We start from the raw sequence: 22,027 nt of genomic DNA, 5'->3' as shown, positions 1-22,027 counted from the left end.
TGTAGGTGTGTATTACTGTGCTAGGGGAATGATTACTACCTTGAAATTACTATATACATGTGAGAAGATAAACAAATAAAGCATGGAAGTCAGAGTACTATTTACAGAAGGCTTAGAGGCAGAAGAACAATCATGTTCTGTTTCTTCCATTGATAAAGAGTTATTACTGTAGTCAATAAGTACATCAGCTAGACTAATTATTCAGAAGAATTCATTAATAATAAAGATCTATTGTATATTGTTGCATTGAAACATGAATTGCACTAGATGGTAGCATAATAAGTACATCAGCTAGACTAATTATTCAGAAGAATTCATTAATAATAAAGATCTATTGTATATTGTTGTTGCATTGAAACATGAATTGCACTAGGTGGTAGCATGAACATGTGCCTCATTAGACAACGGTCTTGGATTAACAACAATAGTTGTGATATTCATTAAAAAATCTGCAGTGCTTTTTTCTTTACCTAGGAGAAGCTACTAAGCTGAGTGTAGTAGTAAATAGTGAAAAACAGCAATTTTTTTCAGAAATTAACTTCCCAAAAAGAAAGGCATCCTTCTCTCCTATTCATGCCTGTGTATCTATAACCAACCACATATGATGTATCTTACTGCTTCCTCAATACTTACAAGCTAAATACACAAGGAGACCAAAACATAAATGGATTGTAGTCCTTTTTTTCTCCAGTCCCTTAATCCTTTTTTGGCTCCTATAAAATGATTTTTTCATTCTGAGTTTTCTTAATTTGCTCACTTATTTTAGGGATCTTTTTCTATTTGTTTGCCTCACCTATCTGTATCCTCATCACCAAAGTTTTTCTAGGCATCTTCCAGATGCACATGCTAACAGATTTTTCAAACTTGTCCACCATCAAGCATCACCATCAAGTTCAGAAGAATACACTACATTTTGAGAACGTATATGATCAACAAAATGGCTCAAATTTACCTCTCTGATGGTGGCTCAGTTCCAACACCCCATTGCAGCACAACCCATTGAGGTTCAGAGGATTTAAAACAGGTCCCTGGATGCCACCCCACACGTATACGGGCAGGTAGAATGCTCCACTAGAACTCAACGCAAGTTTTATATTGCTAGGCACAGACATAATCTTCACATAAAAATTATCATCTCTAAATTTAGAGTGTTCATATTTATTTCTGGTACCTGGAAGTGAACTGGTGCCTCATGGCACAGACAGATTACATGGCATCACAGGAGAGCTAAAAATTTCATTTCAGCCACAAGCAGCAAGCGCAGCTGCATGATGAAAGGAGGACAAGTGATGCTCCTGTCGTGAGGCTTCAGTTACCCCGAGAAGAGCTGAGTGCATCATTATGATACTTACACATGAAGCAGAGCAGAGGAATGTTTTGCAGGTGAAGTTTTTTGAGCAAGTTAACATACAGTTTCTGCAAGGAACTAAGACACCACAGTTTTATTATTCAGTCATGGGGAGCAGGAAAGTGTAGCTCATCTAATTTAAGGCTTAATTCCAATTCTTAAAAAATTCAACCAGCTCTACCTTTTCGTATGTGAGAACTCAGATATAAAGTAGAATAAATTTCACAGGAGAAATGTCATGAAACAGTAAGTATGAAGGGACAAAAATACCAGCCAAGTTGTCATCTCTGATTCCTTCAAATCCTTCCAAGAGACACTGCAGCATAGTTTTTCCTACAGAATCCCATTAAACTCCTGACAGCTAATGGAGTAGGCAGTAATGACTGCTGTCAACTGTCTCATACTTTGCTTGGTTCATCACCGTCAGTCTCTGCTTCCTCCATCCCTCCTGCTTATTTCAGCCATTGCACAGGATCAAGTCCTTTCCCATTCACTTCTGTGTAGCACTAGCCTCTAGATGCTGCTGTGATGCAAGCAACTGGGGATGATGGAAATGACGCTATAAAACAGGGTTGAAAGGTGTGTGCAAAACTGCCCTCAATTTCATGACCCTCTATATTAACTTCTGAGCTTTCTTCTGTATAAAATATGTACAGGTGATTGTTGATCCTGTGCTGAGTAGTAAAATGCTTGCTCTGTGGAGCTGTTTCTACAACCATAATTATGTTTACTAGCTTCACAGGAAACTCCAAGCCCATTTCAAGATCCAAACCATCAAGATCAATTCACAAGAGTGTCTTGCTCTGATTAATACATGCCTGTTATGTTTTATTATCATTTCTAAACCCTCATTAAATGTTTCAGTACTTCAGGCCCTTAGATAATGTTTTGAAATTAATATCTGATAATAAAAACTACTTGCAAATTATTTTTAAGTAGACATTTTAAAGTATTTTCCCTTTAGGCAGTGTATTCATCTGAAAATGCCAGTATTAATAAAATGATACCTCTATGACAGCCCCAGTGTTTCATGGACTCTGAACCCCATGGAGTGCCATCATGTCTCAGGTGTGGAGCTTCAAATTAATGCAAACTCCAGAGGTGAGAATTGCTGATTTAGTCACTCTTGCACTAATTTAGGAAGATTAGCTGCAAGTATCTTGACATGGCACGTGTGCGGGGTCTGGCATTTTGCACTCCTGCTTCAAGCAAAGCTTCCTAGGAACATCAGTAATGCAAACTGGTAATAAAAGTAGAGTGTATTCCCAGTGCTAGCATCTTATACGCTTAATTTATCCTTCCCCAAAACATCATTTGGCAAAAGCATAATTTTCAACCATCAAATGCCCTCTTATCTGAACACAAGAAATCAGGAGCCAAGTTTGCACTACAATAAAGCAAGAGTTCTCAAGTCATCTATTGATCTACTATGCAACCTAAAATGCAGCTGGAAAAGTGATGTCCCTAGTAATTTACTTTCAATTTTACTGATAAAACGCCTGCATGTATCAGTCTAATGGGATTAACTAAGAGGCAAGCTGATAATTAATGCATTGTTTAGAGGCTCTGCTAGTTTAAGGCGATAATGAACTAGTGGTGCTGCTCAGAAATGCAATGAAAGTTGTTTTTTTTCTTTTGGTTTAAAGACTGGGGCAGTCTGTGGTGCACCATATAGCTCTCTTCCCAGCTGACTGCAAGGAGAAGAGGGGTGGTGCATGTTGGGTCTCGCCCCCATATATAGTGAGAGCATCGCCAGAGCACAGACCCCAGCCTGAGACCCAGAAAGCAATCCTGGGGCAGTTAAATTAGATGAATCATCATGTATAACTAGGGATCAGAGTGTCTTCATAAACCACCTGAAACTATGGGTAGAGACGCTGGTATTCATACATCAACCAAGAGGATTTTGGAAGGACACCTCAGCTATTCAGGGAGCATTTTAATAAAACGAGACCCTGTTTATGTTCACAAAGTAATAATTTTTTGAGACATTATCATTTTTTATCAATTCTCTAAATGTAATATTGCATCAGGTTAAGGCATGTAAGTGTTTATAGCACAGATAAGCATAACTCAGGGCTTGTTCCCTCTGCCGTTTGGTAACCTAGACCGTTACTCCTCTGCAGTTCACTCTTCTGAAGTTGTTCATTGTTAGTACTTTTTCTTTACGGGTAGGGCATGAGGAATGTTTCATTAATAATAGAAATCAGTTTATCTTAGAATAGAATACCTAACATGCCACGACTTTTTTGGCCATTGTGAATGGCAGTCCTGCATGTGCTCCTCGCAGACTGGGAGGGCTGTAATTGCTTCGTGTTGGGTCCCAATTGATTCCTGCAATCAACATTTACATAACAGAGAGGAGGACTGCGTAAACCTTGAAAACACATACCTAACACCTCCCTCTGTCTACAGCTTCTGTAGTTGTCTGAAGGCAATTCTCTCTTTTAATCCCTTCAAGGCCTTAACTTCAATGGCATTAAAAATTATGCCCAGTAAATATCCCATTCATGTATCATACACACTCACATACACAGAGTTCAGCAAACATGTTAAAAGGCACACATGTACATAGTGCATAAGAAATAATAGTTTAGGTTATTAAATTTCAAGAGTTTGTAAAGTATTACTACAAGATATGAGAAAAGTTTCATCGAGGAAATCCCACTGGGATGAAGGGTGCAGCAGAGGAAATCTGTAAAGGCAAAACCAAGAACGTCTGAAGTATCATTTCTACTATATTTAAGATTACACACCAGTGAATGCACTTGCAGTTATTATAACGAAGTGTTATATTAAAAAGGCTTAAAAGGCTTTTAACTTCCTTACCGCCTCCGTTTTGTGTTATCAACTGCAAATTAAAAAAAAAGAAAAAGTATTAGCTTACTCTACCTGGTAAATTTTGGATTTTATAGCAAAGAGAGAATTGTTACTTTAAGTGACAGCAGCTAGGCGAAGGCCATGAAAAAGAAACACCGTTGAAGTGTGTTTCCGAGGCTAGCAGGAAGTCTTCCAGCAAAACAGAAGAGCTGGTTTCCTCGGAACCCCTGTAACTGCCAGGAACGAGGTGGCCTTTGATTTCTGGCCAAATGCTCCACCTCCTGGGGCCAGGCCCCGACGTCAGTGCGATCTCTGGGCTCAGGCCTGCGCCAGGCGGAGGTGACGGAGCAGGCTGCCGGGAGACTCCTTACGTTTTGTCGCGTCCGATGAAGGCTCTGACTGCTGTTCGTAACACGAGTAGCCACGAGGACTTCGGAAGCTGCTGGCTCCCAAACTTGGCGTGCCTGGCTGAGGTGCTCTCATCCCGAAGGAGCGCTCGAGGCTCCCTTTGCCCGGACAGAGTCCGTCCAGCATGTCTCTGTTGCCTAGGAGCGAGCGTGCCGAGACTACGTGCCTGGCGCGCTACCCCCAGCGTGAAACGCCGCGGTTGAGCAAGATGATGTCGTCAGTCCCCGTGGCGGCGGCGGTCCTGGCGCGTCCGGCAGAGGCTGCAGTAAACTCCGGAGTTACCAGGCTTTATCCTGCACGCAGCCCAGGCGTCATGTGGCTCTCGCCCCGTGTAACTGTGGGTAATTCTAGCTTTGCTCATTAGATGTTTTGCATTCATCTCAACCAGCTCAGACTGCGGTCTGGCTGGCAGTAACGGAGAGCAGATAACGGCTGTTTAAAACCCGCCCTTTACGTGTGTTGTGTATCGCTAACCTTTCAAACGACAAGAGCAATCAGCGACGCCTCTTCGCATAGAGCAGCATTGCTGAAATCAGCCCGAGTGAGCGTGTCCGTGGGACAGCGGCAGCACCCTCCCTGCCGGGGAGCAGACCCGGGTGCACACGGGCACCGTGCAGAGCTCCTCCAACGTGCTGCAGCGCGTCCGGCCATCAGGCTGGGCAGGACTAGCAGCCTAGAAGCCCTTATTTGCCACAGGAAAGTTCTATCCTTCCGTCACATAGTTGCCAAAATGCAGGTTAGAAGGATGTCTAAAGAGCCATTTATTTTTATAAGATGTAGCTGTTAAATAATCCCAGAACCGGCATAGCGCCGTGAAAACCCAAGGCCTGCCTGCTGCAATCCTCTACGAGTGATGTGCTCACAAACCACCCAGCGGGTTTTCGGAAGCATGGAGCCCACACAGAAACCAGTCCTAAAGCTTTTCGCTCTCCAGTTCTTCACACTTAGCATTTAGTGCCCATCCAGTAAGAGTTCACTGAAATGCTGCTAAAATCTGACATCTTTTTCAGACATTTGTATGCGCCACAAATACAAACCACAACTATACAGACACTGAAATCAATACTGCAATGCTGGCTTCTTCCCTTGCTGTTGAAACCAACAGCAATAACTCCAGCTGACTTCAAAGGAGGCTGGGTTGGACTCACGTTATGAAATACTCCAGTTAAACTTATTAGGTCTAATCGGTGTGGTAATGCCTTTATATTTTGTGTGCTGCGCCGATTGCAACACCCCACTCCCACATTCCTCGGGCTTAAAAGGACTTCGTGCTTTGCAACCCTGCCTCATAACTCTCATTTGGGGTAGCCCTTTAAGGAGTTTTTGCTCTTCCTCATGACTGTTTTCTTCACATTTTGAAAAAAAAATCTGTGGTTTCATAACTTCAAAGCCAAAAGGCTTAAATTTGAAATGTCTGTGCTCCAATTTTCTGAAGTCATGTTGAACGTGATACTGATTTATGATGCCATCCTGTAGATTTTTCATTACTTCATTTACAGGAAGATACTATAAATTAGTTACTTTTCTTCATAGTCTACCCTTTATTGGCTGGCCCCTCTCAAGTGACTGTTGAGAGACCTTTCAAAAACAGCAGAGGACAGAAGCAGTGCTTCATTAAAATCTGACTTAATTCCAATAGTGGCCGCCAAATTATTAAAATTCTGACAGCATTTTCAAAGTATACTGAAAAAACAAACTGACTGAAGGAACAGTAGTAATCAAAAGCAAAATAGAGAAGCCTTCTTGTTTACAGGCAGTCCTGTATCACAAGCAAATATGATAAAAAGTTATTCCCCATGTAAGTCATCCCTTTGTACAGGGAGTAGCAAAGCTGGTGAGAAGCATCAAGCAGACCTTGGGAACCATCTATGTACTGCTTCTCCTTCTGTCAGCCCATTCCAGGGGTCCTTCTGAGGAATAAATCTACAGATCATCATGTTCCTTAGTTGCACAGCTCCAAATTCAAACCTCGTCTCCAGACAAGAGACAAATCGGGGACAAACACAAACCCGCGGTCAGGCTGCAAGCGTAGAGGATGCTGCAAAAACAATACACAGTTTTATTAAGCCATTATACATGGTGCCACAGCAGAAGTAGTTAAGAACCTAAAGGTAGTAACAAAAACATAACAGCAAACCTTGACGTAAACCTCCTGTACTCAACTGAGGTTAAAGGAAGTGAGGTGGAACAAAACCAGCGCTTGCAAAATAACAACCAAACCCACGTAAATCAGGCCACATATCATATCAAAGGCCAGATATGAAACCACTTCATTATTTTATTGGGTGTTTCTATTTAAGAGCAGATAACAGCTTGTATAAATTGACATCATTCTATTTACTTTATCATCCATTTGTAAATATGGGGCGTTCTGCTCTGGCAATTACAGTCACTTAATGGTTTGAGAAAAATGAGATATAAGGATATTAAAAAACTGATTAAGATTGAAATACAGAGGAAATCTGGAGAGGAACTGGAACATGTAGAACATCTATGTCTCTATCTTTAGTCTTATCTTTCAGAGATAAATACATAAAATGATTTTATCAACATACAGGAAATCATACCGCCATCCCGCAAGCTGATGTTACTTGTTTAATATAAAATGTTTTCTTTAATTTCAGACAGAAGCAAAAACTAAAAAAAATTAGTGCTTCTGAAGGCATAGCGTTTCAGTAATTATGCTACCAGATAGGGATTTGTCCGAGTTATCTCATGAAGGATGGCTACCTATTCTACTAATAACCACCAGCTTTAATTAACACAATCAAAAATTCAGAAATATAAAACCAAAGGTCTTCAGATAGTTGCTATCCCACCACTTCATGTAATCTTTAAACCATGTAAAAAAATTCATCACAATCAATTACAATTCATATACCACAGCCTTCTAAAGGGCTGTGGAAAACAGCTGTTATTACAATTTTTATTCCATGCTTTCCCATTAATCTGTGAAAACCATTTTATACGGTATTTAATTGCCTTTTCTTAAGATAATTTCTAACTTTTCAAAATTACAAAACCAATACTTTCATGGTAGATGGCTGATGAGGGGAAAAAAGAAATGGTAATTGGTTAGGTAAAAGTCCAAAGGTTTACATCTTTCTCTCTTTTTTTTTGCACTGTTAACTGATTTATATCTTGAAATGTAGATCAGCATACATAGCGTCCGACGGCCTTAAAAAACCTTGCTGGAGGAGGTTTAAAATTCTCCTTTTATATCATATTTTTCAGTTCCCTATTTCGTACTTTTAAATTCAATGCTGTCCTCAGAACAGGTGCCAAGCACAAGACTGTTTTATCACAGATATGATGAAAAGCTAACTCACTTGGAATCCTGTTCGACACAAACTAAGACATAACTGCAGGAATAAATTTATTTTTTTTTTTTAAGACATAAATTTCAGATCTTACCTGGTGTAAACCACTCTAACTCTACTGAATCCGACCAGTGACTCTGACCTACCGTATCTGTTTCAGATGTGTAGCATAGACTCTTATGATCTGCAAGTGGCTGCTGTAGAGACAAGGACAATCTATTGCTTGTCAGATGGTTATTAACAGTGTATTATTAATGCACCATTATTGCATGAAAATAACAAAATACATGTCTTCAAGCTTGAAAGCTTGAGCTCACTAACACTGTTTGAATTCTTTTCTTCTCTAAACTGTTTCAGGGAGAGAGATATTCTAACAAACTGAAGCTCTGTGCAAATACAATTTTTTTCCCCATTTTTTCCAATCTAAAGTCGATGTTACTGAATTTTGCCAAATGAAAGTTAAACAGTACTAGGGCTGAACGAGGATGCTTATCTCTGCTGTCTTACATCAGCAGGATATGGATCTCCCATTTTCTAGGAGCTCTAAGCTGACACTGAATTAAATAAATTTGTAGCATGGTAGCGGGAAGTTTCAGAACATCCAGGACAGACCAGGCTAGACAGCACTTCTTGATTTAGAAATTAGAAGGCCAGATGAAGCTCAGGGGAAAATTTCCTGTAGTATTCCTTGTGAAGTTTAATCATTCCTCATCCATCTTCTCAGGAGTGCCAGTAAGTGTTATAGTTAACCGAGCTGGAAAGCCAGTAAACAGAGAGGTAAGCAGTCCACAATCTTTAAAGATACATATTGCTGAGGGAAGCAGATAGGAGCCAACACTCTTAAACAACTTCTTCACTTTATTTTAATTACTGGGACAAAACATCACAGGTAAAACAGCATTACAGGTCAAATCTCTAGGCTCACCTTAAGAAGTACAAGAAAAAAATGAGGGTTTCCATAGGAGGTACCAATAAGTCATGCGACAGCTGTTAGTTTAGATGGTATTAAAATACAAAGCAAGTGGAACTTAACATTTGGTGCTCTCTCCTTAGCTAAGAAGTGTTTTATTCTATGAGTGATCCCATAGGGGTTTGCATCAATAAAAGCATTAGAAGCTGGATCATAATGAAGTAACAGCAGATAAAAAGAATAATAATCCCTTCGTATCTATTTCAGCAGACAAGCAGACTGTAAAGAATAGAAAAATATTTGATGGTACTTAAGGTTTTTTATTCAAAAGTTTTACTTCCTTAGGGAGAGTCTTACAACTGATGTGCTGGAAAAGGTGACATTTACATTACTCTTACCATTTATAATAAAAATTATTCATACACTACCCAAAAGCGAATTATGTGTTCTACAATGTGCAGAAGTAGCCCAGAAAGTTCAGTCTCAAGGTTAAGGCATGACAAGTAAGTGCAATTACAATTAAAGGAAAAAAAAACACCAAAAAACAAAACACCAAGACGAAACATAAACCACCCTACACAATAACTTAAATGAATTAAGACTATTAGTCCTATTTTTTATCATAACATATTATATGTGCTGTACCTCGTCACCTAAGTTCTTCTCCTACAGATGTTGCTATAAAAGGGAGCTTTTAGGAGAGACTGCACAGAGCTGCATTTGAGCTGCAGAAAGAACCTTCTTCCACGTTTGGCCACTTCTTCCCTCAAGAAAACACACATTCATGGGCAAGACTTCAGGACAGAAGGAATTTTCCTTACTGGTTTTGGTAATGGGGGGCAAAAAACTAATGTTCATCTACCCCAGACAAATGGAGTAAACAGTTATTTTCCCACCTCCACTGGCATAAAAGGGAAAAACGGAAGGCAGCCTGGAAAAGAGCTAGGGGTGTGAACGTGGTTTATAGAATGAAGAGGATCATGGAGAGGCAAATACAAAATGACTTGTTCATTTTCTTCCACACTAGTAACTGGGGGCATGACGTGAAGCTGGCAGCTGCACACCTCAAAACAACTGAAAGGAGATGATTCTCCTCACAGTTGCATCATTACAATGTGCAGCTGTTTGATACAGGATGCTGGGTGTGCTAGAATCACAGAATCACAGAATCACAGAATCACTAGGTTGGAAAGGACCTTCAAGATCATCAAGTCCAACCATTAGTCCAGCGCCACCGTGTCCCCTAAACCATGTCCTGAAGCGCCACATCCACACGTTTCTTGAACACTTCCAGAGATGGCGACTCCACCACCTCCCTGGGCAGCCTGATCCAATGCCTGACCACCCTCTCAGTAAAGAAATTTATCCTAATATCCAATCTAAACCTCCCCTGGTGCAACTTGAGGCCATTTCCTCTTGTCCTGTCACTAGTTACTTGGGAGAAGAGACCAACCCCCTCGTCGCCACAACTCCCTTTCAGGTAGTTGTAGAGAGCGATAAGGTCTCCTCTCAGCCTCCTCTTCTCCACACTGAACAACCCCAGTTCCCTCAGCCGCTCCTCATAAGACTTGTGCTCCAGCCCCCTCACCAGCTTCGTTGCCCTTCTCTGGACACGCTCCAGCACCTCAGCATCCTTCTTGTCGTGAGGGGCCCAAAACTGAACACAGGATTCAAGGTGCGGCCTCACCAGTGCCGAGTACAGGGGCACGATCACTTCCCTACTCCTGCTGGCCACACTAGTGCTGATACAGGCCAGGACGCTGTGTGCATGAGTTCAGAAGCAGCTTGGGCAAGTTCATGGAAGAGAAATTCTCAAGAACATTTAAGGAATGGAGAGTCAGCACTTTGTGGCTTGCTACTTCCTACACAGGTCCCAAATAATGCTGAAGTAGTTAACCCCATTAAAGTGAGAAATTTTCTAGAAGCTGACATAGAAGTGCTGACATCTAACAATGCTGCTGAGCTACAAGCTTTCCTGGTATTAGTAAACCAGCATAGAAAACCCATTTCATGCTTGTCTGCTGGAGTAAATCCTCTGACTAATTCATAACAAATATGAAGATGTCTTGCTCTCCCAGTAACTTTGTCCTAAACACTGGAGGAGAGCTGTGGTGTCTCACTGACTGCTGAAAGGCAGGGTGAATATCACTAAATAATCACTTCATGTGTTCCCAGAAAAGCCCAGAAAAGTTGAGGTCCAACTGACACTCAATACTGGCTGGAATAATGATTTATAAGAACTGCATAGTACACGTTTATATCTAGGACATGAGACAATGATGCTGTCATCACAGGTAAAATCAAAAGCCCTTACATATCTTGTCATTCTAGTTTTAAGTTGGCAAAGTCACCGAATCCTATAAGTGTTCCGAAATCTTCACTACCAGACTGTTGTTGAAGTCCCTGTTGCAGCAGAGGGTTGAGGTATAGTTTGGGACTACAATACTAGGTTCCAGAAATGCTTCTTAATGTAATGGGTAATTCTGATTTCTTGAGAGCGTATGCACCAAAATACTCTCTATAAGGTAAAATCTATGAATTCAAATTAACAAGAATAACTTATTGAATCAACTAGGTTAATGTAAAAGTTTAAGTGACTTGCTTCTGCAATAAACTCTCCTTTTGAAGTGGGAAGAAATTATGAGGATAGAAGGAAATGAGGTTTTGGTCCAATAATATGTATAATAGAGTTAAATCAGAAGCAGGTAATGTAAATTAAATACTAGTTTTCTGTACGGCTCTTAAATTCTAATGAATCAGACTTTCTGAGTTTATGTCTAAATGCTCAGAGATATTAAAAAACCAAGTATCCACTCCCTTTGAATATAATACTATATCACAGACGTGAGCACCTGATCACCAGATCTGAGTATACCATATACTGTAGCAGCACAGTTCTGAGCACCTGTAACTATCACTGAATCCAGTTTTGGCCAGGATGACCTAGGATAACTTGGAAGCAGACTTTTTTTGTGTTTCTTTTCACCATTTCTTCCAAACACCTGGTAAGGATTTTTGTTTGCTGAATTCTATTGGTGACCAGTTAACTATTCAGCTGGCACCCTAACAACAATCTTCGGTTATGTGAGCAGAAAATAATTCAAATGAACTTCAATGTGAATAATTCAACATTTTACTGGACTAACTTAGTCCTGAATCTTAAGGTTCTTAAGAACCTTCCTTCTTAATTTTCTACTAGAGTTATGGAGCATAGAGATGGAGGATCCATTTGCTTCTACAGTCTGTATCTGAAATAATTAACCTTTCAAGGCTAGTTAAGCAAAAGAAAAGCCTGGAAATGTCTTTGTACCTAGCACTCTTAAGAATCACTTTAACCCAATTCATATTTGTATGTGTTAGATGTGAGATAAGTCATCAGCCAGTGGAAAGGATTATATCAAAAGGGAGTCTCCCCTTTCTGTACACCCTTGGCTTAGGAGGTGCCAACAGTCACCCCATATACATAAAGAGTTTAACATTAAAATGTTGAGAGACAAGTTTCTCATTTGTGTCTACATAGAATCATTTAGGATGGAAAAGACACACATAGAGGGGCAAAGATTTCTAAGAAAGACTGATCAGAAATATTAACATAACAGTATGACAACAACATAGTACTACATGAAAAGGCATCATTATCAAAATGCCAAAACCTAAAATTACTGCAATTAATATAATTTCGTTATGAAGATTCATGGTGATCAGATGTGGTGGCAATCTGCCCAAGGAAATATTCATTCTCCTCTGTTCAAAAGCATTTCTGTCATCTTTTCAAAGAAAAGTCAGGTAATTCATCCACTAGCAAAATTACAGACAAGACAACTACAAGATGAGCAAATAACAGATGACAGACTGAGCAATGTAATTTTCTTACCATTTTTCATCCTTCTCTCTTCTTTCTACCTTTTCTCAGGTAACAGCTTAAATCTTGCCAACATACATGCTAGCTGATCCCACAACACTTTGATTGTGTCTTCACGTTGTAATGGTAGACTTTTTGGACTCGATGATCTTAAAAGTCTTTTCCAATGTAAATGAATCTATGACTTAACTATCAAATACAAATTTGAAAATTTTGCTTAAGACGGTAAGTTATTTAAGGCAGGGATCAGCTACAGGACGGATGGTTTTGCTATTAAAACTCTTGAGTAAGATCCAAAAGATCACGGCTCTGCTACAGCCTTCCCAATGTGATGTTAAGTCACTTGAATCCTGACTCAGCATCACACCAAGATGAGCAGCCCAGCTGATGGCAAGAGCCTTGTTCCTGATCCTGAAAGGCTGTGTGTTTGTTCAGTGTTTACATCACACTTCCCAGTACTTTTTAGCTTTAAAAATAATTACCGATGGATGACAATAACACCCTATTTGAAACTGCATTAAACAGGTGGAGTCATGCAGCAACTGGTCTGACCTGGTTCACGTTATCTCGGATGAAGCATGCCTGACACAGAGAGATCTCTTTTGGCACTACCCAACAAAGTCACAGGCGCAGCTGGGAACCCAAGCCTAGCGCAGTGGCGGCGGGGTGAGCATCCCTGGTTGGGCAGGCACAGTGCTGTCCTGCTTCATTCCAGGCTCCTCAAAGGGCTTCTGCAAGGCTTGCCACAATCAGCTGAGAGGTGGACCCAAAGAACTTGCATTGAGCCTTGCCAAGGTAAAATGCGATACATTGGAGACAAGAACATCTAAGGAACTTAAATTAGGTGCATCGTGATAAGGTATGGCGTATTTGGTGAGTGGCTGGAGAGAGGAGAAGAGTTGGAAACAGGACATGTTTGAACCTGCAGTGGGTTTCACAAGGATGATCTCTTTGCTCCTAACAGCATATTACTGACTTCAGGGGACTGGAGGGAGACTAAGGGTGGGGAGGGCAGGAAGGGGATGCAGGACTCTGTGTAGAACTCCTTGGAGGATCAGGACCAGACATTAGAGTTTGCTAAGAATGATCTTCTTTCCTTTGAAGATAAGTTAGTTGTAGTAGTAGTAGTGAGACTACAACTACAACTAACTTATCTTCTCCCTACTTCACCTTGAAGTAACTAGCTGGTTCCATTTACTCTGATGCTTGCCTATCAGATGGTGATTAAGTGATCAAGCAGATCAGAGCTGATAAGTGTACACGGATGATAGCAATGATCAAAATGAATTTTCAAGACTACCTACATGATTTAGAAACACAAATTAAGTTTGTTCCTGGGTTCTTTTAAGCACAATCACTGAAGAGAAGTTCTGTGAGTAACTTTTCTACTAAATGCTAGAAGAAACTTCACTCTGTAAAAACATGTTGCAAATCCTTTAAGAATGTCATTTGCTTGCCCATAAATTGCAGCTCTAGAGAAAAAAAAAAATCTTCTGTCAAGGTCAGGTAGACAATCTTTAAGAGATGCTTAGAGGATAGGATGTCCTGTGTATACAAAATCTCCATGGCAAACAGAAAGAATCCCAAAGGTATTTTCTTGAAACTTTGCTATCTTTAAAGAAGTGTTGATTCTTTTGGATCCAACTCATTAAATGCCTGAAGTATTCCTATGGTCACTAAAACCTTTTTTTTAATGGGTCAAGGAAACCCTAAGGTGAATTCCACATTCTATTTTTAATTAGGTTTGAACTGTGTTCTTATTTGCTTTAGATGTTTGCAGTATGGATCACTACTCTTATTCTTCTTGATGCAGCCAGAGGTAAGATACATAGTTGAGATAAAATCTATAAAAAGTAAATACTGTTGTGTGCAGCTTATAGCAGAATAACTATATTGTAGAAAAAGGATGTGCTTTGGAATGGATTTAACAGATTTTTTCATTAGGAGCATTGAGTTATGTCATGCCTTTCCCACATTTAACTTATTAATTTTTAATTCTGTAAAGTTTTTTGCAGCTAGAAACAGAATGGGGATTAGAAAAGTATTTTTATACATGAATTGATACTAAAATTCTCCCAGAGCAGTTTCCCCCACCTATCCTCAACCCACACGACGATACTTGTCATGCCAGCCTAGGCACTTATTCTTCACAGCACTATGCAGAGAACAGGAAAATAGTCCCAGTCCAAAACGCCTCTTTACCTACAAGAAAGAATAGTTCAACAGGGATGGACACACACACAGAGCAGAGAGAAACAAAAAGGCACAGCCCAACAGTTTGCTGGCATCAGAGGAAAGACCCCTGTGAAAATGCCTGGATCGCTTGTGGAGTCTCTAGCTGCTGCTCCACAATTAAATCTTCTCTTTCTCTAGACATATTTCCAGTACATATCACTCTACCCATGTGTTTTGTGCAGAGTAACGAACAGAGTAAGTCACAGTCTGATGTAGTATGAATCTGCCACCTACCCTAGGTTACAACAGCGTCTCATTGTTTTCAGTATCTTTTAATAGCAATTAAAATTATTTGGGATTTCACAACTGTTGTGCTATAATAGTGGGTAAGGATGACATTTAATGGCAACACCCATGCGTCATATTTGCATCATTACTGTATTAAAGCCACAATAGAAATTGGAAAACTCTAGTCCTTCAGGCACAGACCACACTTCCCGAGTCTGTGCTTTCCTCTAGGCTTCCACTCAAATTCCACTTTATTGCTTCCACTAAAATGTTATGGTGATAAAAAAATAAAGGAGGTGTTTAACGTATTTTGTGGAGCAACCAGAGGTATCTATTTTAATGTTTTGGTTTTGTTTTGTTCCTTCATGAATTGTTGTACAAGAAATAAGAATTTAGATAATCCCTGGAGCATTAGGACTAATTTGAAGGACTTCTCTGGGCTGGCAGAAAATACTGGCTTGTTCTCTGGATCCATAAAGGATCAAGATTTTATTGTCTTTTTCCGATGGCTGTGTGAACAGCATGTTTGACAAAATAAGTCATGAGTCCACAAAACTGAGCTCTACACTATGTTTACAACAGGAATTGGTCTTGAAGTTCAAGTTCCTGCCACACGCACGAGGCACAGTAGCACAACTGAGCCCCTTAATGAAAAATGAACACAGGTGCCATCCTAATCTGACCAGCCATTTTCCACTTCCCTGGTATAAACACAATCCTGCCAGCTTCTCGTAGAGTGGTGGCAGCCTAACCTGCTACGTCCCCAGAACACTAACGTTCTTCTTTGCGTACCCCAGGAAGGCAAGTTTGCTACAAAAGGCTTGGATGCTTTACAGATAGTCCCCCTTGGTCTGGGATCCCAGGGAGACAGCTGGCAGGCTTGCCCAGCTCTCCCGAAGCTGTGAACACCAACTTCCTCCTTTACACTAGAGACAACATCAGGAAATATCAAGTAAGAAACTGCTTTGTTTTAACAACTTATAGTATACTACACATTCAACAAATTATACAGTTTCTTTTCTCCCTTATTTTTACTCATAAGTCTCCCAGGAAAAGCCTGAATTCTATATTACACACTCCATGACCAGGCCATCCTAATTTTCTTCCATCTCATTTCTTTTTCCTCATTTCAGCTCTCTGATGAGCCAGATATATTTACAACATATTAATTGCAGCCTTCTAATGCAAGTAATCGGAGATATTTTGGATATATTTTATATACTTCTCTCCACTAAGCTAGTGGTCCAAATTCAGTTTCAGGTTTAGCATTATGAAGCCAGAGGTAGAGAAGGCAGTACAAAAGGAAAGCTCAATTTTGTCTCCTGTATGTCTCCAGATTAAAAACACATTTCAGGTCCATACACACAACTCAGAGATGTGGTTCATACAGACGGTTTGTAGGTCCTCTGAACTACCTACGGTTGGTCTCAGAGGCTCTGCTTATGTGGTGGCCAACACTGAACTCTAAGAGCAGGTAGATAGTTAAGAGTGAAGATCAGAAGAGAAAGTATCCATGTTCACCAGAGAGGGGGAGGAAAATAGGACAAAAAATTAAAGGAAAGCTTAGAAAGGAAAATAGGACACTAAAGAAAAAATGGAGAGAATGAAACCATATGTGGAAAAAGAAGGAAACGACCAAAAAGAGAATGAAATGGTGATGGCTAAAGATAATCAACAAATATTAAACATTTATTTGAAGAATAGGACTGAGGAAAAATGAAGACTAAGTCTAAATAAAATTACTTGGTAAGATATACCTTAGAGAGAGCTTGGAGGTTTCTCTTACAGAGAGTTGAACCAGGTTATCCCTCATGAAAACACATCAGGTAGAGAAGCTATAGAGACAGCAGGCTGGAGCTGTATGGAAGCAAAAAAGTGAAAAGGTGAGGTTATCTACATCTGCAAACTAGCGGCAGCGAGAGGAAGCTCTGGACCGTGACAGAGTGACAAATGGAAGTAGCTAAAAGGAGCCTGCAGGACTGTTTAGGATGGATCAAATGGGAACGTACTGAAAGACACCAGCAGTGTGTCAGCCCTTGCCCCTGAAGATCAGCAAGTACTGGGGAAAGCTCACAGCAGGATGCTCAAGGTGGAGGTGTCTGGGCTGGGCTTGTCCATAGCATGAAGCAGTTTTGTGGAGCTATAGACTATTCTGATGAGAGAAAAGAAATGACCACCAGAGAGTGTGAATTTTACTTGGACAAAGAGCAAGAAAAATGAAACAAATGGGGGGCGGGGGGGGGAGAAATTTGTTGCTGTTGTTGGCTTACATTACATGAAAAAGATTTCATAGCTTTTTTAATATCTATATAAATGGCAATCACAAACAGTGGAGGTGTTTAAGGATTTCTCCTGTTTGAGTCACCTCAGAACAAGTATAACATCTCTAGCTGAGAGGCACTGTGAGGTTTTAACTTTAATCTGTCTTTGACCGAAGATGAGATGTGTGCTAATTGGTACATGACATCCCCTTTTAAGCTTCAACTGTAACAAAAAGTAAGAGCCAAGTTTTAAAACAACTTAGTATTCAGAATTTCTTTCAAAGAATAATGCCCTCTTTCTCAATAAACCCCAAAACACCTACAGCCTCTGATGTTGTAAGCCTGGTGGGCTTTCTCATAAAATATAAATAAGCTTAGTGTTGAAGGTCTTATCTTCAAAGAAAAAAGAGAAAAGGGTACAAATTCAAAGTCAACCACATGATACCTTGCAGAAGATGCTATCTTTGTATTTCTATGGCCAAGTTTGATAAAATCTTGTATTTGCATGACATGTTGCATCAGTATATCAAAGCATTGTGTAAAGGATGCCAGTATCATTAGTTCAATTAACTAAAGGAAGTGAATCATTTGTTGAAGCAATTAATTTATATCCCCAGCAAGACAGTTTACAAGTGAGGAACAAGATCCATCTTCAGAGTCCAGAACTATGCCTTAACCACTGGGATACTCTGCCCTGTATCAAAATGTACACTGGGATGGAGCAGTCTCATCCTCGTTTTGTTGTTTGTTGGTTGTTTTTTTCAACACAGAAAATTTCTGCTACAAATCCTTCAACTATCAAAGCTTCAAATTTCCGAACACACAGGAAAACTCGCTTCATTATACATGGCCATCTTGCTGGAGCGGACCTCCCCTGGATAACAAACATATGCAGGGTACAGTATGACTATTGCTTAACAGTCATTTTACTTGTATTTGAAAGTGTAAATATCCACATCACCCCATACTGGCTTAAAATTCCCACATAAAATTTACATCTCTGTTCTCTTGTTATTTCAGGGAATATGAGGGGAAAAACAACTCAGAATGAAGCTCAGTTCCCATGATCACTCTCTTGTTTCTAGCTATGAGTATAGTGCACTTCAGCCTTCTGCTAAATGCCCTTTTGCTGCATTCATCTCCGCAGGGAAAGTTATAATTAATTGATTTTTCAATTCCTTGCCAATAAGAAAAGGAGAAAAAAAGTCACTTTTCTCACCTCAGCAAAAGGTCAAAATAAACATTTCAGTTTGAGTGAGGCATTTGATCTAATAGAAATAAAATGCTTTGTTCAGCAGATTGTTTTCATTTTATTTAGGCACATTTCAAAAATGAAATTGTTTCAGAATGAAAAATCAGAATGTTCAATTGCCAGAGGTGTATAAATAGAATATTTTGGTTAAAATGTATGAACTTTGAGGCTGCACAATTCAAGCACATGAATACAAATTTGTGAATCCTTTAAGATGATCCAAGCATATAAATTTTGAAGAATAAAACTTGGAAAATAAAAAAGAAATGATACTATCCTCTTTTTCTAACTGGGGCACTGTCATTAAGAGAAGTATACCCTAAAGCCAACCAAGGCATCTGGAATGGAAAACAAAACTGAAGCAAGCTTCTGTGTGTCTTCATAGAGTGTTCAAATCAGTGCCTCCACTCTGCCTCCTTGTGTTAATTCTTCAGTACTGGTAGGAATTGGTATGGATGTGCCTTTACCAGTCACATAAATAAAGTGAATCCCCGGCTATAGCAAAACGAAATACCGTTTGCATATACCCTGTTACAATTGTAATTCATGCCTGTTTGCTTCTGTTCTCCCGTTTTCATGTTTTCCACCAGTTTATGTTTCACACTGAAGACGTGAACTGCATTTTGACCGACTGGAGAGGTGGCTCTAGTGGTTTGTACACCGAAGCAGTGAACAACGTCCGCGTTGTGGGGGCTGAGCTGGTATATCTGGTGAACCTTCTTGAGGTAAAAGTATCCATGGAACGTGAAAGCTGGCTCACAGTCTCTATGGTAAAGGCTGCATTCAAGGTAGCACTTTTAGGTTTGGTGCAACAGTCAGGAAGTACAGAGGGACTCCACAAAACAGCTGAAAATGTCATAAAAAGTCTCTAATCCTGCACAAATGGAAATACCTACATCAGTGTCAGACCACAGATAAGCATGTCTGTAAAGGGTTATAGGCCATAGTTTCTACAAGTTTTGCTCATCATGGGCTTTTTAATGGATAAGACATCAGACGGGAGACTATCTAGCAAAACTGGCAGGGTGAAGAGTGGTAACAGAGGACCGAAAGAGTTAAAACATCCCTCTGTGGGTCACGCGTGCTGCCTCCGGCAAGAGCTGAATCACGGCACAGAGAAGCGGCTCTCCTGTCTCTCATATCCCCCGCTTAAAATGCATGTTTTTTCCTTTCCATGCACCTTCAAAGAAAGACTATGGCTACTCTCCTGCCAACATTCATTTCATCGGCCATAGTCTTGGAGCACATGCCGCAGGGGAGGCAGGGAGAAGGAAACCTGGCATTGGAAGAATAACAGGTACTGAAGCCATTTCGACTGATGAAGCTTTATCTTTTCATGCAACTTCAGAGAACTGAAGAACCACTGCTGCCCTAGAAACACACAATACAGACTGCAGTGTGCTGATTTGTCCTAACTAAGAGCGTACAGCTGGCGTGACAGCACAGAAACGCAGCCGTGTCCTGCCACACGCCATGCCTTTCCCACATCAGCGTTGACAGCTCTGAAAAAGGCTCGATTGCAACAGATCAGAAAGCCTTAACTGTCCCAACTGTGGCTAAAGAGAGGTCACTTCCCACAGGTCACAACAGGTCCCAGGGAGCACACGGATATGATTTTTAATGATATAAAAGAATAGGAACAAAATACGGTGTTACATGCGCAATAACTGACTCGTAAAACACTAGCAACTCGCTGTCGTATTTGGTTTTAAAAGGCCACTCTAACATGACTTTTCAGCCGCTCAAAGGATTGAAAATCTGAAATGAAAAATTAAAACCCCTAGATCTAGTACGTCAGGATGAGACAGTAAATAGCCACGGGCACTCTGAAAAGGAAGAAAACTGCTGGTTGCATAGCTACACAGGGAAACACAGCATCATGGCACACTCACACGTCACTCTCTTTAAAGGCTCACCTATTTTCTGCTTTCCTTTCTCCTCCAGTCAGTTGCCTTCCCTGCACAGACGTTGCTTTGACTAAGATGTGTACACAGTAAGCAGTCACATAAGCAATTCAGGGGAAACTGGGATCAGAACTGTGTTGCTGTAGCCCCGAAGAGAGCTCACTGACACTGAAGTGAAAGGGTAACATTTTCAACCAAGCTCTTTTGGAAATAAATATAGATTTTTGACCAAACAAAAATTCTCAAACAAATCTACATGCCCGGAGTAACATATCAAGATTTCATATTTTTCACTAACATGTAAAAAAAAAAACCCCAAACCTCTTCTTGTAACATTGTTCCCCAAAAGTAAGCCAAGCACCCGCCAGCATTTTACTGTGCTGCAATGTCTCCAGCCACTTTCTATTAAAACCCTGCTTGTTTTGCTAGCTGCAGACCAAAAAATCGATTTTTATGTGGAGTAAAGGCAGAAATGTAATGACATACAGTGTACACACAATGTATGTGATGACATACATATAGTATTATTTACTCAATCGGATGTATCTCCATTTATTTAGGTTTGGATCCAGCTGGGCCCCTTTTCCAGTATACCCCCACAATGGTTAGGCTGGATCCTTCAGATGCAAAATTTGTTGATATAATTCATACTCACGCTGGTCATCTTTTCTTTGACTTTGGTAAGTTTTCACGTAAAGGCCGACACCAACATGGAGACATAGAGGTTAGCCGCAGAGTATCTGAGAGTGATCAGCCTTGATTCATTGCGCATTGCAGCTCCAGGGATTCTTCAGACTTGTGGCCACCTGGATTTTTACCCAAATGGTGGGAAGAAGATGCCAGGATGCAAGCAGCTTCGTGTACCTCCTGCAGCTTGGAATATCAATGACCTTATGAGAGGTAAACAGATTTTAAAGAAGTAATACCTCATTATAAACTACAGTTAGAAATAGAGACTAGGCTAAGGTGAAGCCTTTTGGATGTATATATTATCTATATAGCTCAGATTTGGAGTAGGGAGAGAATGCTCAAAAATGGAAGATTTAAAGCTGCCTGTGAAATACTCTGCAATTTTCTTTTACACTAACCAAGGCAAAGTTCAGATGGAAACTTCAGTTAAAGCATGCAGACTTGCTCATCACAACTTTTGTAAGAGCCTGCCACTGTGCTGACAAACTGACCTCAGTGGGAATTCCACACATGAAGGACCAGTAAGATTTCATTCAAGGATAATCCAAAAATGAGTATTTTAAAATCTGAGCTTCCCTTCTCCCTAGAAAGATATCAGTCCCAATATTACTGGGGTTAGACATACTCATCCACACCATTAACAGCTTTAGTGTCTTCAAAGAGAACAGCACAAGGTTTAAAATATAGAAGATGATAAAATGACTGCCCCGTTGATAGTTCATGTTCTTCAAAGAAAGCTTTGCAGTTAATCACAATTACCCTGGGATCCAGTACAATAGATCCCCAAAA

General features: G+C 40.2%; 1 protein-coding gene across 1 annotated transcript; it reads left to right on the top strand.

Annotated features, from left to right (window-relative positions):
- The first annotated feature begins 13,529 nt into the window (after window positions 1-13,529).
- LOC104622558 (pancreatic lipase-related protein 2-like) lies at window positions 13,530-21,471 on the top strand. Its single transcript, XM_010289382.1, has 8 exons — window positions 13,530-13,541; window positions 14,439-14,487; window positions 15,929-16,083; window positions 18,163-18,288; window positions 19,235-19,369; window positions 19,833-19,941; window positions 21,109-21,228; window positions 21,326-21,471. The coding sequence occupies exons 1-8, from the start codon at window positions 13,530-13,532 to the stop codon at window positions 21,469-21,471; spliced, it is 852 nt and encodes a 283-aa protein (XP_010287684.1).
- The last annotated feature ends 556 nt before the right edge of the window (window positions 21,472-22,027 follow it).

The sequence above is a fragment of the Phaethon lepturus genome, unplaced genomic scaffold, assembly GCF_000687285.1.
Source record: "Phaethon lepturus isolate BGI_N335 unplaced genomic scaffold, ASM68728v1 scaffold206, whole genome shotgun sequence".
NCBI lineage: Eukaryota > Metazoa > Chordata > Aves > Phaethontiformes > Phaethontidae > Phaethon > Phaethon lepturus.
This window is presented reverse-complemented; position numbering and strand designations above follow the sequence as displayed.